The sequence below is a fragment of the Carettochelys insculpta genome, chromosome 7 (genome assembly GCF_033958435.1).
Source record: "Carettochelys insculpta isolate YL-2023 chromosome 7, ASM3395843v1, whole genome shotgun sequence".
Lineage (NCBI taxonomy): Eukaryota > Metazoa > Chordata > Testudines > Carettochelyidae > Carettochelys > Carettochelys insculpta.
In genome coordinates this window covers 58,380,177-58,402,209 of record NC_134143.1, presented here as the reverse complement: position 1 = coordinate 58,402,209, position 22,033 = coordinate 58,380,177, and the positions used below count along the sequence as shown (strand labels likewise).

The window sequence follows — 22,033 nt, the reverse complement described above, 5'->3', positions numbered from 1 at the left end:
TAATATTTGTTGTCTGCATGCTGCAGTGGTCCTTTGCATTTTTTCTGTGGGTGGAGTGAAACATTTTAAAATCCAGTGGGTTTCTCCAGGATTTACTTTATTTGATGTGGCATGTAAGCAGCAGGGATTTCCTTGTCCCTTGCTGGAGAGCTGCATACTTTGCCTCTTCCATGCAAGTGGGATGAAATTAATCAGTGTGAGTTTCTCTGGCAAGCAAAGGAATTTTCAACCGCTGCATAGTCAGGGGCCCAGAGATTCCCCCAAGAGCAAATAAAGGGAAGGGGAGAAAACGCATGAGTGGACAGGTCATGCCAGCACATGAACACTAGACCTGAGAGAGTCTGAACAGTTGGGTGCAGAGTGCAAATAAGCACACGTATCCAGTTGGTCCATGGCAAGTATCCCATATTTTCACTGAGGTTGGCAGCAGTTGGAGGATAATATTTTTGCAAGGATGAACTGTTCTTGAACAATGTCCTTAATGTTTCAGCATCGGCACAAACATGCTTTCCTTTCAGATCAGGCACGCGGCTCTTCTCTTTTCCAACTCAGATTTTTTTTCTTCCCCTTGCACAAACATATTTAATGTGGCCAGTGAAAAGGAAATCCTAGTTTTCATTCAAATTCAGGGACTTGCTTGATGATTAAGGCGCTGGCAGAAATCGGTTCCTGCATTCCTGCTCCTAAATGGATCTTGGAGTGATGTTCACATTCTGTCCTTATCAGCTACGTCTACATGAGAGGCTTTTCCCAGAAAAACTGAGCTTTTGTCAGGAAAAACCGCGGAGCATCTACATGTCATATGCACTTTGTCGATAGTTTGTCGACAAAACTGGGCACATCTGCCAGCAGTGTTATACCTCTCCCTATTCAGATATAATGCCTCTCTCACAGTGTTCTGTGGACAAAACAGCCATGTAGCCGCTCCAGGGCCCTTGTCCACAGATGGCGCTTCCACTTCCATAGGCAGCCCTGTTTGCAGCGCTCCCAGTCAGCCGTTCTTTCAAGAGAGAGCTGGGCAGTCTGGCTGTTCCCTAGCAACAGAGCAGATCACTCTTTCTATTTGTGTTTATATGTAGACACAATCTGTCAACAGAAGTTTTGCTGGGAAATCCCTTCCGACAGTGACTTCTGTTGACAGAGTCTTCTCGTGTAGACGTAGCCACATAATCATAGGGCTGGAAGAGACCTCAGGAAATCATTAAGTCCAGGCCCCATGCCCATTCTATTCTATCCTGTTTGGACTGTTGTACTGCTTTCCTACTGTGGAATCTGGATCCTGATTTCATGCAATTTCTGAATTGGTTAATATTAACTCAGAAGAGACTAGTCATTCTCAATGTGTAGCATAGATATTTATCCTTCCCACCCCCACTACTCAAACCTACCCGTATTGGTCTGGAAACCCATAGTAAACCATACTAGCAGCAGCAGTGTATAAATAGTGTAGTTTTATGTGTGGCAGGAACAGATAAGTATATTTTCTGTTGTTTGTAAAGGCACTCACTAAATTCTAACTATCTAGAGTCTGTCAATGACGACTGTCACTAAACACTTCATATCCTTTACTACCCTCAGTTATCTGCATCCAGAGGGCAGTGCTTTGTGTGCTGTTCACCAACCATAGATCGGCTCAGCAGAATTCAGGTAATTTTGATGGATATCAGTGTTTCTTTTCAAGCATTTTTCATTTTTATCTATTTACATTTCCATAGAGTAGGGCTGTTGGCACCTACCTCATTCTATTCCCTACTACTTGGTAGCTGCGGTTACACTGCAGCCCTCTCTGGACAGAAGTCACGGGTGGAAGAGATTTCCTGGCAAAACGTCTTCCAACAGAGTGTGGCCACACACAAAAGCCAATCAGAAGAGTGCTCCACTCTGTTGACAGGGTGGCTGGACTGCCCAGCTGCTCTCTCAACAAAGCAAGCACTGGAAAGCACAACAGACAGGGCTGCCCATTGACCTGGATGCTCAGTCTGTCGAGAGAAGGCCCCCCAAAGTCCACACAGCTTTTGCCTCAGGACAAAAAGTGCTGAGTTTTATTGACAAACTGTTGATAAAGTGCATTTGGTGTGTGGATGTTCCACCAGTTTTTTTGACAAACCAGCTAGTGTAACTGTAACCATATAGTTACCGTGCCTGCACCACAGAGTGCATGCCCATGATTCTGTTATCCCCATCTCTCTGTTATATCAAACGATCCTTGGCTGAGAACCAACAGTGTAATTTAGAGCTTACTTCTGGCTGGTCTATCATATGCCTGTTTTCATGAGCAGAGCTGTGCACTCCACAGCCTCACATTTTCAAAGAGATGTATGGAATTTAACCACACACCTCCTTATCAAAGTCAAACCTTGTGTGTAGTGGAAAATGTTGATCTACTGTAATAGAGAGTTAACCGCACATCCCTCCTTGCTCAGTGAAATTCAACACGTGAACAATGTAGACACGTAAGGAGGCACTATGCATCAGAGAACATCAAATATTCTGAAACTATCCAGGAGGTTTTCAATTGTCTCCTTGTCAAGCTACATGAGGTGGCGAAGCACTTGGGTGTTCGGAAGCTGTAAAAGGAAAGGTTGGTGATTCTTAGGTCTGTGGTGTCCAGCGTGCTAGCCATTAGTCACACATGGCTATTTATCTGGTCGAATGTGGCTAGTTAGTTTGAACCATGCATATATTTTCAGAATAATGTAGCTGGTTAAGAACTGGTTGGACACCACAGCCCTAGAAAGTACTTCCCTTAGAACAAGCAGTACAGCATAGGGCATTGACATGTCTTTCAAATGAGAGGCAAATCAAAGCTCCTGAGTAGTTGCGGTAAGGTAAACACTTCATAGTATAATGTATCGTGGGGTGGAGGGGGGTGGTGTTAGTTAAACTTTGAGTTCTTGTCAGTTTCCTCCAGATGGTGGGGATGTAATTGTAGTCTGTTTGCTGAAATTCCCTTGGTTGTTTTGCTCATTGCTGCATGTTGCTGCATAGCATTCATGTGTGCTGCTAAACAGGCATGGCTTTGCAGTGATCCCTATGACTGCAACAGCATAAGAATGCAGAACATACGTGGACATAGAATTATAAGGCTGGAAGGGACCTCAGGAGGTCATGAAGTCCAACCCGCTCCTCAAAGCGGGATCAATCCCAACTCAATCATCCCATACAGGGCTTTGTCAAATCGGGAGTTAGAAACCTCTAGGGATGGAGATTCCACTGCTTCTCTCTGTAACCTATCCCAGTGCCTTACCACTCTCTTGGTGAAATAGCTTTTCCTAATATCCAATCTAGACCTCTCCCACTGCAACTTGAGACCATTGCTCCTTGTTCTGTCACCATTGAAAACAGCCTCCTCCAACCTCTTTGCAATCCCCCTTCAGGCAGTTGAAACGCTTCTATCATATCCCACCCTGACTCTTCTCTTCTGGACGCTAAATAAGCCTAAGTCCCTGAACCTCCAGCCCTCCGCTGGACTCCCTCCATTTCCTCCACATCCTTTTTGTATCGGGGACCCAGAACTGGACACAATATTTCAGATGTGGCCTCATTATATAAGTGTAAGAGATTCATCTTACTGTGGGAAGCTAAAGCAGGGAATGAAGGAAAAGAATGAAAGGAGATAAAATAAAAAATAAGAATGTAAAGACTGGCCTAGAGAATGCATGGATGATTGCTGAGAGGCTAACCATTGTCAGTTTCATGAGACAGATCAGCTTTCACAACCATATTAAAGAGGTGTTTCATATAAACACTCTTTCTTTTTAACTCTCCTTAATATTGTTCAAGGTTTTCAGATGTCTCTGCACCAGCCCAGGAGCCCTCTCTATCCATTATACTCTTCAGGGAAGTGAGGAGCTTGGTTCTGCGTACATCTGTTAAAAAGAAATCAACACACTTTCTGTTAACAGTCCCCTTTAGCGCAAGTTCTGAATTTCCAAATGACTTTTAAATCACTTTCCCACTATTAAGTCCAGTTTTACCGAGCATACCAGCACCTTCATACACACTCACCTGGGCTTATTGCTCAGCAGGAAGTTGAAGAAGAGAAAGAACGTAAGTTAAAGCTTAAGCCAGTGTTCTGATTATAGAGACCTATTTTAAAAGCTATTATTGAGATTGTAAAATTAGCATTGGTGTTAACTTGCTAAGATAGGTATCTGTAAAAGAGTGAAAATTATAACCTTTTCTTCCAAACTGGTGGTAGGAACTGATTTGTTTTTCAAATAAATTTTACTAATATGTTACTGGTTGTTTGAGTAATGTAAATTTTGGGTTTGTTTTCAAATCATTTTTAGTTTATTTTAAATAAAAAGTTGTGGGGTAGGCAAGTGTTTAAAATAATTTGCTATCTTAAGACTGTGGGGCTTCACTGTTTGGGAATTTTGATGGGGTCTGAGAAGGAAAGAGAGATAAATCTAGCAACCAGAGAGCAAGTACAGAAGCTACTATTTTGTTTAAAGTATCATTAATGAAATGACTAATATGTTTAAAGCTTGCATTGGCTACTGGATTCATATTTGCGTAAGGAATTTTATTATATGCACTGGAGCAACATATATGACATATAATAGCAACATATAAATGTGCATTTGGCATATTCCTTGGCCCATTGTACAGGTCTGGCGAAGCTTTACTCAGCACCAGTTCAGAAAGTATGGAGTGGTTTTGCAGAATTATTTTTACTGTTAAGAAAATGATTCACAAACTGTCTGCTTTAGTTTCCTGGAATTGAGATGTTTATTTTGTGCTGTGTACAGCAACAACGGTTCTGTGGAATTCCTAACCTTAAATATTCAAATTACAACTTATACCAAAATATTCTTTGTGCAGGTACAACTCAGGATATACCTAGGATGACAATTAAATAAAAATAGGAGACAGAAAATGAATTAGATATTTCCATCATTATCTCTAAGACCACACATAAAACTCCCAACATAAAAAACAAACTCAGCAGCTGCTTTATTTTAGGACAGACTATTTAACTGAGTCTCTACTACCAAAAGTACTACAAAATAGGGATAACAAAACCTTTATTCCCTATTCCCAGGGACATCTCCTGAGTCTGCAATGATCTTTCATATTTCTTTGGGGGATTTTTGTATCCATCTCTCCTTGTGGCTCATACATTGTTGGGTATTGTTTCTGAAGGCACAAATTGTTTTCCTAGCCAAACGTAACTGCATATATCAGATGCAGCTGTCAGGGAACTGTTAATCAGTTCACAAAGGTTATAAAACACTCTCTGGCTACATCTACACTAGAGGCATCTGTTGACAGAAGTGTCTGTCAGAAGAGATGTTCTGACAAAACTTCTGTCGCCAGATCGTGTCTATGCATAAAAGCGGATCCATCTTTCAATTACTCTGTTGACAAAAAAGGGTCCCATGGAGCATCTATGCAGCTTTTGTATCGACAGTTTCCATTGACAAAATACATTTTGTGTGTAGATGCTCCATGACTGTTGTCAGCAAAACCCCAGTTTTGTTGCCAAAACTCTCTAGTGTAGATGAAACCACCATGTTTGTGTCAACCTGACTGCAGGGAGCCTAATGTCAATTGTCTGGTCAGTAGCATGCCAGCCAATTGCAGAAGATCCGTTTTTGAAATTTTATTCAGAAACTCCCACACCGAGGCATGGATTCAGCGGCATATGCTTACAAAGAGGGATTTATGAGAACAGTAGCAACTTCTATGCTAGTCATTTAGATTTTTAAGCTAGCAAAGGTGTGCAAAAATATTTCAGCTTTTCAGCTCCTTGTTATCAGCTCTTCTCAAGACTCCATTTAGTGTCTTAAATTCTAATTCTAACCAAATCCATCCCTCAGGTATACACTTTGTTTAAGAATGGGATAAATAATCATTGGATGAAATTTTTTTTTAAAAACCATAAACATTGCATACTCAAAATATGGATATCCACTTATAGGTACCCTCCCAGGCATTCTGATCACGGTTAATGCAGAGCTGGGAAAGATGCTGAATGTTTTATTCATTTAAAGCTGTGGTTCTCAACCAGGGATATGCAGAGATCTTCCAGAACCTTCCTCAACTCATCTAGCTATTTGCCTGGTTTTATAATAAGCGACATAAAAAATCACTAACAAAGTCAGTACAAAGTAAAATTTCATGCAATGATTTGTTTACACAGCTTTATATACTATACTGTGAAATATAAAGACAATATTTATGTTCCAATTGATTTGTTTTGTAATTGCATGGTAAAAATGAAAAAGCAAGCAATTTTTCAGTAAAGGTGTGCTGTGACACTTTAGTATTTTTATGGCTGATTTTGTAGAGCAAGTAATGTTTAAGTGAGGTGACATGCAAGGTAACTCAGACTCCTGTGAGAAGCACAGTAGTCTGGAAAGGTTGGATGCCACTCAATCAAACTGTGCTTTCAGATATGGACAAATTTGGCTTGATCCAAAGCCCTTTGAAATCAATAGGAGTCGTTCCACGATTTTCCATGGGTTTGGCATCAGACTTCTTGTTTGTTATTAACAGCTTATCCAGCTGGTACATCACCTTTTCTTGTTCACAAATAGTTGGCAAACAAAGGGGTTTTTTGTTCATGATTGAAAGTGATTTGAATATTTCACGTGTACAAATTTCCACATTCTTTATCTGCAGCGATTACATTGGCTACGCAGTATCTGCAATTCACTTTCTGAGCTCGGTGAGTGGTCTCCTAAGTCACATGGTAATATTTGTGATCATCCAATCAGGGAACAGAACTTTGATAGAGAGGAGGAGGAGGGTTGGAATGTCTCAGGGTACATCTAAACTTACTAAGAGATTAAGCCAGTCAGGGTCAATCTCCCTCAATCTCATGGGGTTTGATTTTGCGCGCGTAGTAGCGACGCATGAAATCAAACTCTCAGGGCTTGAAAGTCGACCCCTGTACTCCTTGTTATCACAAGGAATAAGGGAAAGTGAAGGGAGAAACTCTCTGGTCGACCTCTCTCAGTGAGGACAGCCAGATAAGTCGAGCCTAGATAAGTTGGTTCCAGCTGAGCAATTGCTGTGGCTGGAATTGTGTACCTAGGATCAACTTTCAGTTCTAGTGTAGACCTGCTCTCAGAGGGATTTCTAGCACTGCCATTGATTGTCTCTCCCCAGGCAGTGTGGACATTTAGGCTTCTTCAAGTCAAAAGATACATGCTACAACCCAGTTCCTGGGTCTGTATATTGCCCTGCCACACCACTTGGCTGTAGCCCTACCATCAGGTTAGATTACCAGTTGCCTTCCTGCCAATGAAATGCCACCATGCTCTGAACCCCACTGATATTTGTGGTGGTGGTGGCAGCCGTACAACTCCCACAATACGTCACTTGCTTTGCTGCCGCTGCTGCATGTTATAAAGAGTGGGGAGGGGTTTGTCGTTCCTCTTGCTGTTCATCCAAAGCCTTTTTCCAAAATCAACACAAGAGATTTTAAGATGGCCACATAATCATTTCATCTGCAAAGTGTCATGGAAACATATTCATGCAGCTGTTTATGGGATTTGACTTGCCACAGAAATTACCCTGGGGAAAACTTCACCACATCTGTTCTCAGAAAACAAGTAAAAGGGACCTCCTGTACCATAGCAGTGAATGAAACTGTGGGAATTTTTTTGAATATCCTCCTACTAGGGTTTGTTGTTTTTCTTTTGTTTTGTTTTGTATTTTACAGTATTTGCCTAGCTCAACTCTTTGGAACATTTCATCTTTTGTGTAGTGCTTTTGTGATGCTTGGAGTCTATCCTTGTAGGTTTAATACTGCGAAGGGTAGGGGGCTGGCGGGAGGAAAGAAAGGTGTACAAAGCATTGTCTGAATCCGAATAATTAAATGAGACAATTAAAAATCAGAAGATTGTTTTTGTTTGTTTTAAAAGAGATGGTTGACCAGCAGAGAACACTATACTTGCAGGACCTGAAATCAGTTTGACATAAATCCATTGTCACAAATAATCTTGACTATATCTGTATTTTGTAATTAATTAGACCAGTGTAATCTTCATCAAAGCAGCATCCACTCTAATGTCAGGAGCCTTTGGGACTGTAACCTACTATGCTGAGACTCCACTGACTCTGCTTTGCCTGACAGCCTGGGTTCCCTTTAATCTTGCCTCGGTGAGCCAGACACTAGGCTGCTGCCACACAGATACAGGCATAGGCCACAACGCCTAGGCTGCGGACACACACTGAAGGCAGTGTAGTATGAGACATTTTCCCAGTACTCAGGTACACATCCCCTCTGTGAACTGAACCCTCGATCAGCGTTTCTCAACCTTGTTTTATAAAGTACCCTTTAAAAAATTGCTATTTTCAGACACACAAACTTTTCTTCTGCTATTGCAGCACATTTGTTTAAACATCTTAATTGTAAGTGGTTGATTGGAAGAAATTGCCTATGGCTATAGTTTTCAGCCTTTCCAGACTACTGTACCTCTTTCAAGTTTTGCCTTTCACACCCCAAGTTTAAACTACTAGCTTACCAAATCAAGCACACTATTCCTGGCAAGTTCTTTACTTTCTCATTTTGGAATATCAAGGTTGTACTTACATTTCAGTGTGACACTTGAGCCTGCTCTTCACTCATGAGAAGCCCAAGCCCCAGGCAGTGGGGCTGAAGCATGTAACTTAGCTTCCTGGGTCCCCCTGTAGAAGGGAACCCCAGGTCGTTGCCCTTCCTGCCACCCTCTAATGCCAATCCTGCACTTGAGACGTCCTGTAACCCATCCTGTGACCACCCCTAGGTTAAGAAACACTCACCTAGATGAGTTGAGTACCCCCTGGAAGACCTCTGACTACCCCCAGAGCTGCACACACCCCAGGTTGAGAACCAGTGTTTGAGATAAATCCACCACATGCTGCATAGAGATCTGTACAGTATAAGCTTATGGAATTCGCCCTCTTTCTCAGTGTAAAGAGACATATACACAGACTGTTTCCTGCCTCCACATAACAGTTACTTACACTGGGCTTAATAATAACACCAAGTGATTTTATTATGAATAAAAAGTAGGATTGAAGTGGTCATAAGAGACAGCCCACAGAACAATGTAGGTTACTAAGCAAAATAAAACAGAACATGCAAGCTAAGCTTAAGACACTAAAGAAACTAGTTACCTGTAATATCTCATGCTCAAAGTTGTTCTAATAAGCTTCTTTCACAGACTGAAAGCCTTGCAGCCTGGGCGCAGTCCTTCCCCTAGTACAGTCTAAGTTGTTTCCAGCAGTTTTCTTGGGTAGGGTAGCCAGGGAGAACTGACAACCAAGATTACCTCACTCCCTGCCCCACCTTATATAGGTGTTGCATGAAGTAGAAATCTGTGTTCAGTCTCACCTTTCCCTCTGCTCTTGTGGAAAAATACAGCATCCAAGATGGATCCCAGTATCTGGCAACATGGCTTCATATCTTGGTAGGAACCATTTTAGCCCCTCCTACCAGGCATACAAGAAAGACAAATCCATTCATAGATCATTGTCCTGAGTGTCAGGCCGTTATGTTGCTTGAGTATTACTAATGGCCCTCACTTAGTATGACTACATTAGTAACATAGTTTTATACCTCATATTTCTAACATCAAATACAAGAGTGATACATGCATACAAATGGGATAATCACAGTCAGTAAATTACAACCTTTCCAGTGATATCTCACATGAAGTATCTTGTGTAAAGCTTAGCCCAATTATGTCCTATTCGTGAACATATTCCCATAATGAAAATGGAATGCTCCATAAGAACATAAGAATGGCCATTACTGGGTCAGACCAAAGGTCCGTCTAGCCCAGCATCCTGTCTGCTGACAGTGGCCAGTGCCAGATGCCCCAGAGGGGATGGACTGAAGACAATGATCACAGTGGGTCAGTCAGAGTCTCTGTTATAAAATCCAATACATAAGGCAAATAACTCTGGCATAAAAGCATGTTTCAAGGTGGAATTTACTGTATTCTGGCTGGATGTTTTGAAGTTACACAACTGCGGAAAAAAGTAACGGTGCTTGAGTAGCAAACTGAAAAAGATGACAGTTTAAAATAAAAAATAAGATAAAAAAATGAAATAAAAATGTTGCAAACATCATTACTCTAGTGTTGTCTACAGGTTGAACCTCTCTAATCTGGAACTTTGTTTTCCTGCAACATCTTTAATTGGGCATGATTTTAGTTAGCTTGATGACCACTTATCATGGGTGTGATCAAGTTTCCCATGGTCCCGTAAACTTTGTTTTCAGCTGCCAGTCCTGGCTCCCAGTGTTGTGTGTTGTTATTTAGCTGTAATTTATCCTTAAATGTCTTCTAAGAGCCCAGTAATCAGTGGATGTGCTGGCAATGCTGCTAAGCAATATTGACCTCCCATGGTCTGACACATTCTCTCACCTGGCACAGGTCAGGTCCCAAGGGTTCCGGATTAGAGAGGTTCAACCTGTAATCGATTTTAGTATTTAGCACAAATAAAATAAAAATATATAAGAATTGAATTATAGAAAATGTGTGTTTTTGTTACTAGTAAAGTATCTCCCTCACAAACCTAATTTTTAACATTTGTATTATACATCTGTACAGTACTGACATTGTGCTAACATATGCACTTATTAAGAGAGGAACGATTGCCCAGATCCTCAATAGTATTTGAGCACCTAACTCCCTTAGGAAATCAAAGAGAATTAGCACTTCTGAGCATCTCAGTCCTTGTCTTTGTTTTTAAGCTCTGTAAAGTGTATGCAAAATTAGTCTATTTTAAGCATTTTTAAATTTTTATCACTTGTACAGTTTCACAGTTGTTCAAACAGTGGGTTTAAAGTGTTTTTTTAATAATTTTATCAATCTGAATTTTCAAATTGTAGGGAAACTTTGGTTGGAAGTGTGAGGCAATAATTACTGAACAGCAGTAGACACTGAGATTCAAAATGATCATAGAATTATAGAATTGTAGAGTTCAGGGGCTGGAAGGGACCCCAGAACCTGCAATTAAACCACAAACTGTTAACAACATGTGTCAAAATATACAAAATAAATATCTCTCAGCAGAGGTTTTCTTGTTTTTCCCGGTTTCGGTTATTATTGCTGGACATGTTTTGTCTCAGTTTGTGTGTGTATGGTGAAACCAACATTTACGGATAAAACTGATCCTGCCAAGCCTACATGTAGGTATTTAATATAAAAAAGAGAATCTGTTGTGATCTGTGATCAATATTTATTCCATGATTTTGGATTACAAGTAATTAGCAAGGAACTTAAATATTATTTAGTAGCAATTTGTGCTCTATGGAAGCATGAGTTTTGAGGATCCAGTTCAGTTCTTCAAAGAATAAACACATTTTCCTCCTTGTGCTGCACCTGTTGTCATTATTCAGGCCTTATTATACTGGACCTGAAATCCCTGGTACTAGCCACTCTGACTAATGCAGATCCTAACTCAGGGACACTCACTCATATGCCAAAGAATCCCTTTGAGCTGGGTGAGCTGAGGCTGAATTTCTTACTTTTCTTAGATAACCACCAGTGTTTATGTTGGTTTCAGGCTAGCCAAAAGCAGCGTGCCTATAGGAGGCTTTTATCTGAGAGACCTTAGCAATTAAAACACTATTAATCAATCACACCTGAAGAAGTTGACCGATAATCTATTCTAGTCTCTCACAGTTCTGCAGTCCTATTAACATAGTATCTGAGCAGCTCAGAGCCTTTAATATATTTATCCTTGCAGATGGGGAAGTGCTATTATCCCCATTCTGTAGATGAAAATACTGTGCCCCACTGAGCAATGTGTGCAGTGTTATCTGTAGTGGTGAATGGATTCCAGGAACCATCTGTCTATATTTGGCAATTATAATGAGAATTCTGTGGATCTCTTGGGTGAACTGAGTTATAAGTGGTTTTGCTTTAAAATGTCTAGATAAGGGTAATTAGATAGCAAGTATGAAAAATCTGGATACGTTTTTTTTCAAGGGAGGAGAGGAATGTAATTGCCTTTGTAAGGAGCAGTCATTAAACATCTGTTCGCCCTAGTTTAGCTCTCATATTCTGATTTGCTTGGTTAATTTTTAGGCCAAGATTTTCAGAAGTGACTAGTGATGTTGAGTGCCCAGCTTGAGCTACCTTAAAGGGGCCTGCTTTTCAGAGGGCATGTTCTCAGCAATGTCTAAAGCCACAGGCTGCCCTATTTATCTGATGGTAAAATACATGAGCTGTATGTTGCGTAACAGCTCACGGTTGGACTTGAACCTGGGACTTTGGGAGCGTAGTGCTGGAGCCTCTATAGCAGTGTTTCTCAAACTTTCTGAGACCATGGAACACGCCACAATAACATTTTTTATGCTGAATGCTTGCCTGCACTATTCTTCCTACTTCAACGCGCAAATGAAATCCTATGCTCCCACTGTAAATACTTTTCCAGCTGGAAGACCTGGGGTTTTTCAGAGATGATAATACTGAATTCTTGTAAGGATCTTTTCTTATTGCGGATTGTGAATACATGGGTGCCCAATAAGACTTATGCAGCTCCTGCTGGTTTTCAGATCTATGTCGATAAAGACCAGAACACAACAGAACAGAATAATTGGGGTTGCTCATATGTAACTGAGGCTGAAGTTGGTGCTTTAATTTTGAACACAAGGATATTCTTTTGTAGTGAAACACATTTATTGTAGGAGATTAAAAACCCATGTTTGCACCTTGTTCTAAAATATAACAGGAACACAGATATTGTTGATAATGCAATCAAAGCATTTTAGGCCCTTTTAAATCATGCACAAAAATACCTCTGATAGGAAGCCACTTTCCTCACTGTCAAAGACTGGATGGATTAATATGCTCTGTTTTTTATTTTTATATAAAGAAGTTATAATTTCACATTTGGCTGGAGAGGGACAAGGTAAGCACTAGTGTTACACTTACTGGTTTTAAAAAGAAAAACATATTCTTTTTCATGTGCCTCTAAGTGGGATCATTTAGTGTTGTAGAAGTACTTTCCATTAGAACACTGATGATACACAAAACAATTATTTATACATTTTAAAGCACTGGTATTCTTTTTTGACTAAACAAATAGCTAGTTGTCACTGTGTCTACTGAATGTATGACGGTCTCTTTAGTACAATAAGGCAGTACATTCCTTTAATTTAGTTGTCATTTTTTATGTCTTTGAGAGATTATATTTTGTAAGCAAGGATGGGCAAAAAAAACCGTGATTTTTTTTTATTTGTAAAACTGATCTGGGATTTAGGCTTTGAAAACCAAAATAAAGGGCATTTCGGGTGGTTCAGATAAAATAGATCCTGACTTTAAGTAGGGGACTGAAATGTTGGCTGAATGGTTCTGGTTTTAACCCACCTCTAAATAGAAGTTCCACAAATCCAAAGCTGGTTCAAAAGCTGCATTTTAAGATATAGATATAAATTGGAAATAAACATTTCCTTGACCTGGAAGGGACCTCAGGAGGTCATCTAATCCAGTTCCTGACCTCTTGGCAGGACCAAGCACCATCCCTAACATCTATTTGCCCCAATCCCTACATGGCCTTCTCAAGGATTGAATTTACAGCCCCAGGTTTAGCAGGCCACTGGTCAAACCACTGAGCTATCCATTTTGTCTTGGTAGGTTTCAGCACGTTGGGAAAAAATTGCAGATTTGGTGTGATCTATTAAAACACATATAAGTCAGCCCTGACTTTGTTGTTAGTTGTCATTTTTCATCTGAGGGCAGAGAGTGAGAGTTTCTACCTCTTCAGGTATTCCTGTGTGTTTTCAGTGTGCCTTTTGTTTGTGTTGATGGAAGGTGTCTCCTCTCAGAGATGATACAGGATGAGAGCCCCTGGCAGATGTGGGAGGTAGTTGGAAGATACGTTTTATTTTGATTCTCCATTGAGAAAGGATACTTTGGAGTTGGTGGTTGTTCCTTGCCTTAATCTCATTGAGAAAGTCCCTTTGCCGCTCCCTAGCACCCATTGCAAAATAGGAGTGTAGACAAGGTTTAAAGATGTGTTGATTACTCATGCATCAGGTTCTCTATTTTAAATATTTATTTTGTGAATAAAATCAGAATTATACTTGAGTTTTGGGCCCCACTAAGTTTTCACGCAGCTCTTCCAATTGTTATGAAATTCAAAGTTTACATCCAAATTAAAATATGCCTCATGGTTTCTGCTGAGTGTCCATGCTGCATTTAAAAATACCATTTCTATGAAATAATTTGTTAAAGAATAACATCATATTGCTCAATGAATAACATGTGGCACAGTCATTGGTCACAGCCGCAGCTGCTAGAAAGCCAAAATGCAGGTCCTAGATTTTGTGTGTTTAAAGGGCAGTGAGGTCTAAACAAAATACACAACTCTTCCCATTTATGTCAGTGCAGGAAAACTTATAACAAGTGCTTGATTAGTGGCCCTTGAAGTGGAAAGAGAAGTGCAAACTTCCCAGAAATCTGGCAGAGAATATCTCACTATGACACTTGCAATTTTTACCAGAGCTGAAAACATCAGAATAAATTTGTCAGCCTAATGTATTTTCCCTCTCCAATTTTTAATCCTTTCCATATATACACACAAAAGATTTAAAAAATGCCCTCACTTTCCTCCAAAAATGTTGAGGCCATCTTCAAAGTGGTAGAAAATGCTAATTATGGGTGCGTGAGATTGTTGATTATTAAGTTGCATTTTCTTTTACCAAAATCAAGTTTTCAAAAAACATTTTTGTTAATTTATTTCAGTGTTTGAAACAGTTTTGCTCTCACTCCACCTTCCCCCCTTCACCCAACCCCATCACCAAAAAAACTACCTACAGCTAGCTTTCATTAAAAAGTTTTACCAAAATAATGTTACTGGAAACTTTCCTTCACAATAAGTTTGACCAAAAAAAAAAATTTGGGGAATCAGACTACTCATGTACTTAAATTTAGTCATATACTGTACGCTGCTGAATTGAATCCTTAATCAAAGGACCTATTTTATTGAAACATCTTCTGGGAAACAAGCTTGGCCTTATGCCTGTGAATGACAATGACCTCTGCTTTTCAAGACATAATTAGCTCAATGAAAAATGCTGTTGGCCAATTCCATATGTTCAAGTTGTGTTTTAAAGTGTGAAACTCTGATCTTTTTAGTATAGAAATTACCAAATAAATATCAAATAAACCTGGAGTGAACATAATTTATCATCTAGTATTTACTTTCATCTTGGCGGTAACTCGATAAGAAATAGGATGTTTTCATGTCACCCTCCTACTTATGAGTCTGTTGATGGCAGATCTGTCCAATTCTAGAGCTGCAGATCTTATCACAGAACAGGCAGGTGTTAGTAGCTGTTGGAGGGGCAAGAGGTAGTTTTTGATGCTCTTGTCTTCTCCTCCTCCTCTCCTCGTCTGCACTATGGTGGGACCTCTCAGATTGCACCACCCCCTCACAAATTACCATTCTCCACTGGGGATGATCTTGGGCAAGGTTCTTCCAAGTGTTGACAGCAATGCTGCACTTTTTCACATGTGCCTTCAGCCTGTCCTTATATTGCTTCAATGGGCCCCCAAGGCTCCTCTCTCCTTCCTCTAATTCAGAAAACAGAATCTGTTTTGGGAGGTGCTGATCAGACAGCCGAACCACATGACCAGTCCAACAAAGTTGATGATGAATGATAATGGCTTCCATGCTGGTCATGTTTGACTCTTCCAGGACGCTAGTGTTCGTGCTCCTATCCTCCCAAGAGTTATTTAGGATTCTCCTGGGGCAGTGTTGATGATATTGTTCAAGTGCCTTCATATAATCCTTGTATGTTGCCCAGGTTTCATGTGCATATAGTAGCGTTAGACAAACCACTGCATGGTATACAAGGAGCTTTGTCTGGGGATAGATGTCTCAGTTCTTGAAGACCCTTTGTCTCAGGCATGTGAAAGCAGAACTTGCACAGCTCAGATGATGCTGGATTTCTGCATCAATGTCAACTTTGGTGCAAAGATGACTTCCAAGGTATGGGAGGTGCTCCACATTTTCCAGCAGTTCTCCATTGACTTCAATAGAAGGTGCATGAGATTGTCCTGTCAGTGAAGGTTGGTGGAGCACCTTGGTCTTTTTGTTGTTCAATGTGAGGCTGAGACTCTCATATGCTTCAGTGAAGGCACTTAAGATGGGCTGAAGGGCTGTGGCAGAAAGAACAGTCATTAAAAAGAGGGCAAAACAAGATTTATTTAAATAAAATATAGTATTTACTATATTTTATTTAAATAAATCTTGTTCTGCCCTCTTTTCAATGGCCTCCTGTATTAATCTGGACACTTAATTAATTGGAATGATAAACAGTTCATTGGCAGGTCTGTGGTATTTACCAGTTCTAAATAAAGAAACTAGAAGATTAAAACTAACTGACCTCCCTTTTTGAAGATTCTTTCTGTCTGTGTGTGACCTTGCAGGTGGTAAAGCAAAAGTCGTCCAAATGGGAGGGGCAGTCTGTTAGAGATACTGCTCTAAGAATTCTTTTAGTTCCACTGTGTCATCATGAACATATGGTTTCACTTCTAACTGTTTAACATTTCCTGCCATTTCCTCAGGAAATCATTCTTTCTGTTTTTTAAACTTTTGAAACTGGATGGATATCTTTATTGGCACACCTACTGACAATGACACCATAATTAAACCCAGTCCAAGAAAGGCTTCTGATCATATGATCTGCCCAGGGAGCTGTCTTTTCCCTTCCTGTCTGCTAGTCTAGAGTTGAGAATCTGGACACAGAATTACAGTGCAGTTTTACATGTGTTTAATAGAACGACATAGTCACCTTGTGGACTTGAGCTGAGACACATAGTTTTACCTCTTAGTCCCCAGAACATGGTCTATATATCCTAAAATACTAATGCAGGCCAGACTCCTGCAGCTGACTGAGCAGGATCAATTGCAAGATCAGATACTAGGACCAAAAAAAAAAGTCACCCAAAAGAAATGAAAACAATCACACCATTTATTTATGTTTCCTTATCAAATATATCCCATTTTTAAGGGCACATTATCAAAGACAGGCTGGCTCAAGGAAACTGGTCTGAGTCTTGTGTTTAGCTAGTGTTATTACTATTATTTCCTTTTGCTTCCTTAAGAATGGGTTAACAGTCTGTGTGCTGGCCACAACTGTAGCAGCAAGTGTGTATTCATTTACTCTCTATTTTATATTAACCATAAAAATAATGTTTAACTTACTTCCTAATATTGTTTCTGTGTCTTGCATGCCTGCTCGCAGTCTGTTGAATGCATGAGTCTCATAGATTGTTCAGACAATATATATGCTCAGACACGAGTCTCTAGTGATCCTGTAAGCATTTTAGTGTGAATGTTTCCCATAATTTTAAAAAGATGCATATATTTTTGTGCTGCAAATAATTACACTATCCATAAAATAATCCCGTGCAAAAAGAAAATTTAAAATGCATCGAATGTTAACATATATTTGTAGGTATATACTGCATTGAGTCATACATTTAATCTATATTAAGAAATACTACCTTTTGAGCAGTTCACTTTATGTTGTCTTCATTGATCTTTATGTTGGCTTCAGTGATCTTTCTAGAGTTTGATGCTTTTAGAAAGGACTGATTTCTAATGTGAGGAGAAAATGAACCACATGGAGACTCAGGATATTTTTTTTCTGAGTGTATGTTATGCAAAGTAAGTACACAATGGCCGTTAGCCTTGAATGGAGACAGCAAATATAGCAAAAGGTTTATTTGTAATTCCACCTTCAGAACACCAGCTAAACCTTATCTGAGGGCCAGTACCTTTAGCTTGTCATAGTTCTGTTTCTGCTGCCCTATTGAATTGTAAACTGCTATTGAATTTGCTGCACATTATGACCCTGGTCCAGGAAAGAACTTAAATATGAACATGCACTTTAAGCCTGTGCTCATAGTTAAGCACTTATGTAAATGCTTCAGTGGTTAAAAGCTTGTGCCAAGTCTCTGTCAACATCGTTTTCCAAGTGTTCTTATCCCAATGCACGCTGGTATTTGCTTTATGCCTTTCTCCCTTTCTCTGCCATCTGACTTTTTCCCCTTCATCTCTTTCCTACTTACTCTGTTCCAACCAGAGGTTTCTCATTTTTATGTCCTCGCTTGACTTGAGCACGCTCTCCTTTGATTGCCATTACTCTGTAGATGTCTTCTCTCCAGAAACATACAGGTTTGAGTTGCATGAGCACGCAACACTTCAAAGGGCCACCATCAAGGCAAGCAGGCCTCAGATTCAGCATCCCGACTTTCTCACCATGCATGTCAGCGTCAGGCTGTTCTGTGCTCCCGCCAATAGGAACACATCAGCGCCGCATGTTGTTTTTAGCGGGTGGTCCAGTGGGGACAAGTTAAGATTCAAATCATTGGCAGGGGGTAATAAGAAACCAGGGATGCTAAGTCTCACCAAACAGACTTTGGAGTCTGCTGTTGCTGAAAGAGCACCCTGGCAGTGGGCCTGCCCATCCTCTGCACAAAGGCCCTCCTCCTCTTTCTTGTCCTGTTCCAGCTAAGGCCCTTCCCTTGCTCCGTTTCATCCCTTCTCCACTCTCATGGGGACCTGGGGCAGATGAAGAACGGGGGGGGGGGGCCTCTGGGACAACACAGTCACAAGCCCCCCCCCCCAGTATATTAAAATATGAATCTCATGTCCTTATTTATGCTTTAAAATCTATTCATGCTTATTATTACTCAGGATGCATACTACAATTACACTTAATTTTAAAATAAGAATGACACGACATGTTTCTTTTGTTTCATCAATGTGAATAGCTTAAACAAAATGGACTTATGGAGCCGTGGGGTCCCTCACACCCTGGGGGCCCTGGGAAAACTGCCAGTTTTGCCCTTGCATTAATCCGCCACTGCAGGGCCTCAGAGGAGGGAGCGAAGAAGCATGCCTGAGTGATTAGCAGCTGGCTGGCAGGTGGGGGTGGTCACAGAAGGGGACAAAGAGGCACAAGTGGTGGGTGGAGGAGCTTCAGGGCAAGAGATAAGAGAGGCAGGTGGGGGTTGAGCATGGATGAGGCTTCAGAGGGAAGAGGCTGAGTGGGGCAGGCCTGGGGGTGGGGCCACAGTCTGTGTTCGTCCAGCCTGCCCAGGAGGAGGAGGCGGCTTTCGCCAGCCATGGTTAAAATAACAGTATACTTGTGTGTGCTTGGCAAACATATAACATCTATACTCAGAGGTATGGCACACCTTGGGCGGTGCCCTGTCTCTGTTGGACACCTATACCAGGTGCCTCAGATCACAGGCATTGACTTTTGTTGTTGTCAGTGGTGTCCTTTTCTGCCCCCTTCCCTCCGTGTGAGTGATGGGCCACGGAGGAAGAGGCTGAGCAGGGATAGGGCAGTCCACATGCCATGGCCCACAAAAGATGAGTCTGGCTCTGTGGGTGCTTAGCACCTCTCTTTTTTTTTGTGGTGCTTGAGCCCTGGGCACCCACAAAGTCAGTGTGTCTGCCTCAGAGGATGATATAAGAAAACCTGCAATCCATACACATGGGTAGATTTGTCACTAGACTTGTGATCAGTCCCTACCTAGGAGGGGTGTTTGTCTCCTCTTTCCTTTACGTACCCATGCAAAACCTGGCTGTAACCTGGCCATATGTGAGCAAGTCCAATGTCTGATACATATTCCACCTGGGGATTACATCCTGTTACTGCAGGGGATAGGCACTAACGAAATCAGCTCCAGTGGGTAAAAACCGTATTCTGTGTATGTAGAATTTCTAGCCAACGGACAATTTCATTCAGAGGTTCCTGTGTTCATCGTTCTTTCTCCTGCTTCTGGAGGGTGTGTTACAAGCCAGTACAGCAGTAAAACAGAAGTAATCCAGACGCTGACAACTTGTGTGGGTTTTGTATGTCTGTTTGCAGTGTTATGTTATGTGTTTGGAAGTGAATTGTTTCCACAATAACAGTGACTGCCATATGGCAACGAGGAAGGCGGTGAGAGGAGCGCTTAAGGAAACACAATATGTTGTTTGACATTTTGTGTACTTTTAAAGGAATAATATATCTTTTGTGTGTGCAGGAGTTCCACACTGACTTGTGAATGCTGGTCTTGCAAAGCTAACATTTGATACCAGCTGGTTTGTGCCATGTCAACATGTGGTACAATTTTTCTTTTTCTTTTAGATCTTTACTCATAAAACACTTCTCATGTAGTCACGTTGTGAGTCAGTGCTGCACAATGATGGAACAACAAATAACAATAGCAAAGTGGTGTGTGAAATAAATTTCTTATGGAGGCTGTCACATGGAACTCAATCTCATCAGTCAGATGCTGCATGTGCAACTCCATGGTTACTAACCAAGAAACTAACAACATTGATTGTAAATAGTTTTAAAATGTGTATACCTACAAAACATGTATATTAGAGAAGGGCTTTATCCATAAAGCGAAACTCTAATTTGCCAGAGTTTAGCAGCATTCTGACCAATATTTAAACATAAATAGGAGGAACTGGCCTGGGGAAAGGGCTCCTGCAAGGTCCTATTAATTCCAAACTTCAATGCAATTACTTTTTTTCCCTTTTCCCCACAATGGTAATGAATATGGAGATTGCCTCCCAAGTCTTACTCCAGAAATGAATGGTCAAAAATTGTCATCTTATCAGGGTTGAGAGGCATTAGTGGGGCTTCTTGCCTGCTGTAGGGCTGTAGAAAGGAGTCATGCTTGCCTAGTAAGTGAGTCCATTATTTTTGGCTTTGATTTTCCAAGGTGGGGATTATGGTTTGGGCTCCGGATACTGTGCTCACACATGCTTTAAAATTCTAGCCATAAAGAAGATTTTCAGTTTTTTTACACTTTTTTCCCCTTCTTTTATTGCCTCTAGAGAGAGATTATTACAGTTTGTGTGACAAGCAGCCAATTGGAAGGCTTCTCTTTCGGCAGTTCTGTGAAACTCGACCGGAGCTTGAGTGTTGCATTAGATTCCTTGACTCAGTGGTAAGTTTATTCTTCTGATATTTGCAGTGCTTTATGGCCCTCCATTCTTTGGTAATGAATGTCCGTGGAGAAGTACAAAACATAAACCGTTATTCCTAAAGAGTAACATTCTCTAAGTGAACAAAACAAAACAGCAGAAATGTAGCACTTCTAAGACTAACAAAATGATTTATTCGGTGGTGAGCTTTCATAGGACAGACCCACTTCTGTCCCATGAAACTCATCGCCAAATAAATCATTTTTTTAGTCTTTAGAGAGCTACATTTCTGCTGCTTTGTTTTGTTGGAGTACAGACTAACACGGTGACCTCTCTGCTACTATTCTCTATCTGAGCACACCAATGTGAGTCTTTCATGTACGTGGCTCCTGCAGAATATTCGGTTTGTCATCATTAATATCTCTGTCGGGTCAATAGTCAAAAAAATTTGGTTCCTCTCCAAAAGATTTTACTCGACCTCCAGAAATTATTGTAAACCTGGAAAAGACAGGGCTTTTAATGCATTGAATTGGCATTTCTGATCCCATCATGCTTTAGAAGGAGCAATTTGTACTGGCTATCTGTGAACCAAGTGTGAGAGCGTGGGAGAGGTATTTTTTAATCCTGATGGAAATCGTAAAAAATAATTTTAATTTTGGTTGAACAAACTATACATAGGTGCTGATCATGTGATTTGGTCGCACAAACAGACTGCAGAGTCCCTACACTGTATTTCAGTGTCAGAGCCTTATTAAACACCAAGTCTTTGTTTGTACCAACGTTAAACAAGATGGAAACTGGTTCTAAGGGTAGTGTGTTAAGCTACCATGCTGCCTTGCCTCTGCAACAAACAACAAAAGAACTTGTACCATTATACATTTCACAGTTTTCTTGTGCTATGGTGGATGGTCTTTTTTTTTTTTAAAAGAGATATTATGGGAGATACATGTGTCCTAGAGCTGGAAGGGACCTTGGGAGGTCATCTAGTCCAGTTTCCTGCCCTCTTGGTAGGGCTGAGCACCATCCCTGACATCTATTTGCCCTGCTCCTTAAATGGCCTCCTCAAGGACTGAGCTCACAAACCTGAGTTTAACAGGCCACTGCACAAACCATGGAGCTATCCCTGCCCCCCAGGCCA

At 40.8% G+C, this 22,033-nt stretch overlaps 1 protein-coding gene across 2 annotated transcripts in view; it reads left to right on the top strand.

The window, feature by feature from the left end:
• Positions 1–22,033, top strand: part of GRK5 (G protein-coupled receptor kinase 5) — a 246,316-nt gene that overhangs the window by 136,392 nt on the left and 87,891 nt on the right. The window contains exons 3-4 of one of the 2 annotated variants that reach the window (XM_075000538.1): positions 1,579–1,647; positions 20,806–20,918. In XM_075000538.1, the coding sequence (XP_074856639.1) occupies positions 1,579–1,647; positions 20,806–20,918 (182 nt within the window). The remainder of the gene's footprint in view (positions 1–1,578; positions 1,648–20,805; positions 20,919–22,033) is intronic. The other variant, XM_075000539.1, reaches the window with a different exon arrangement.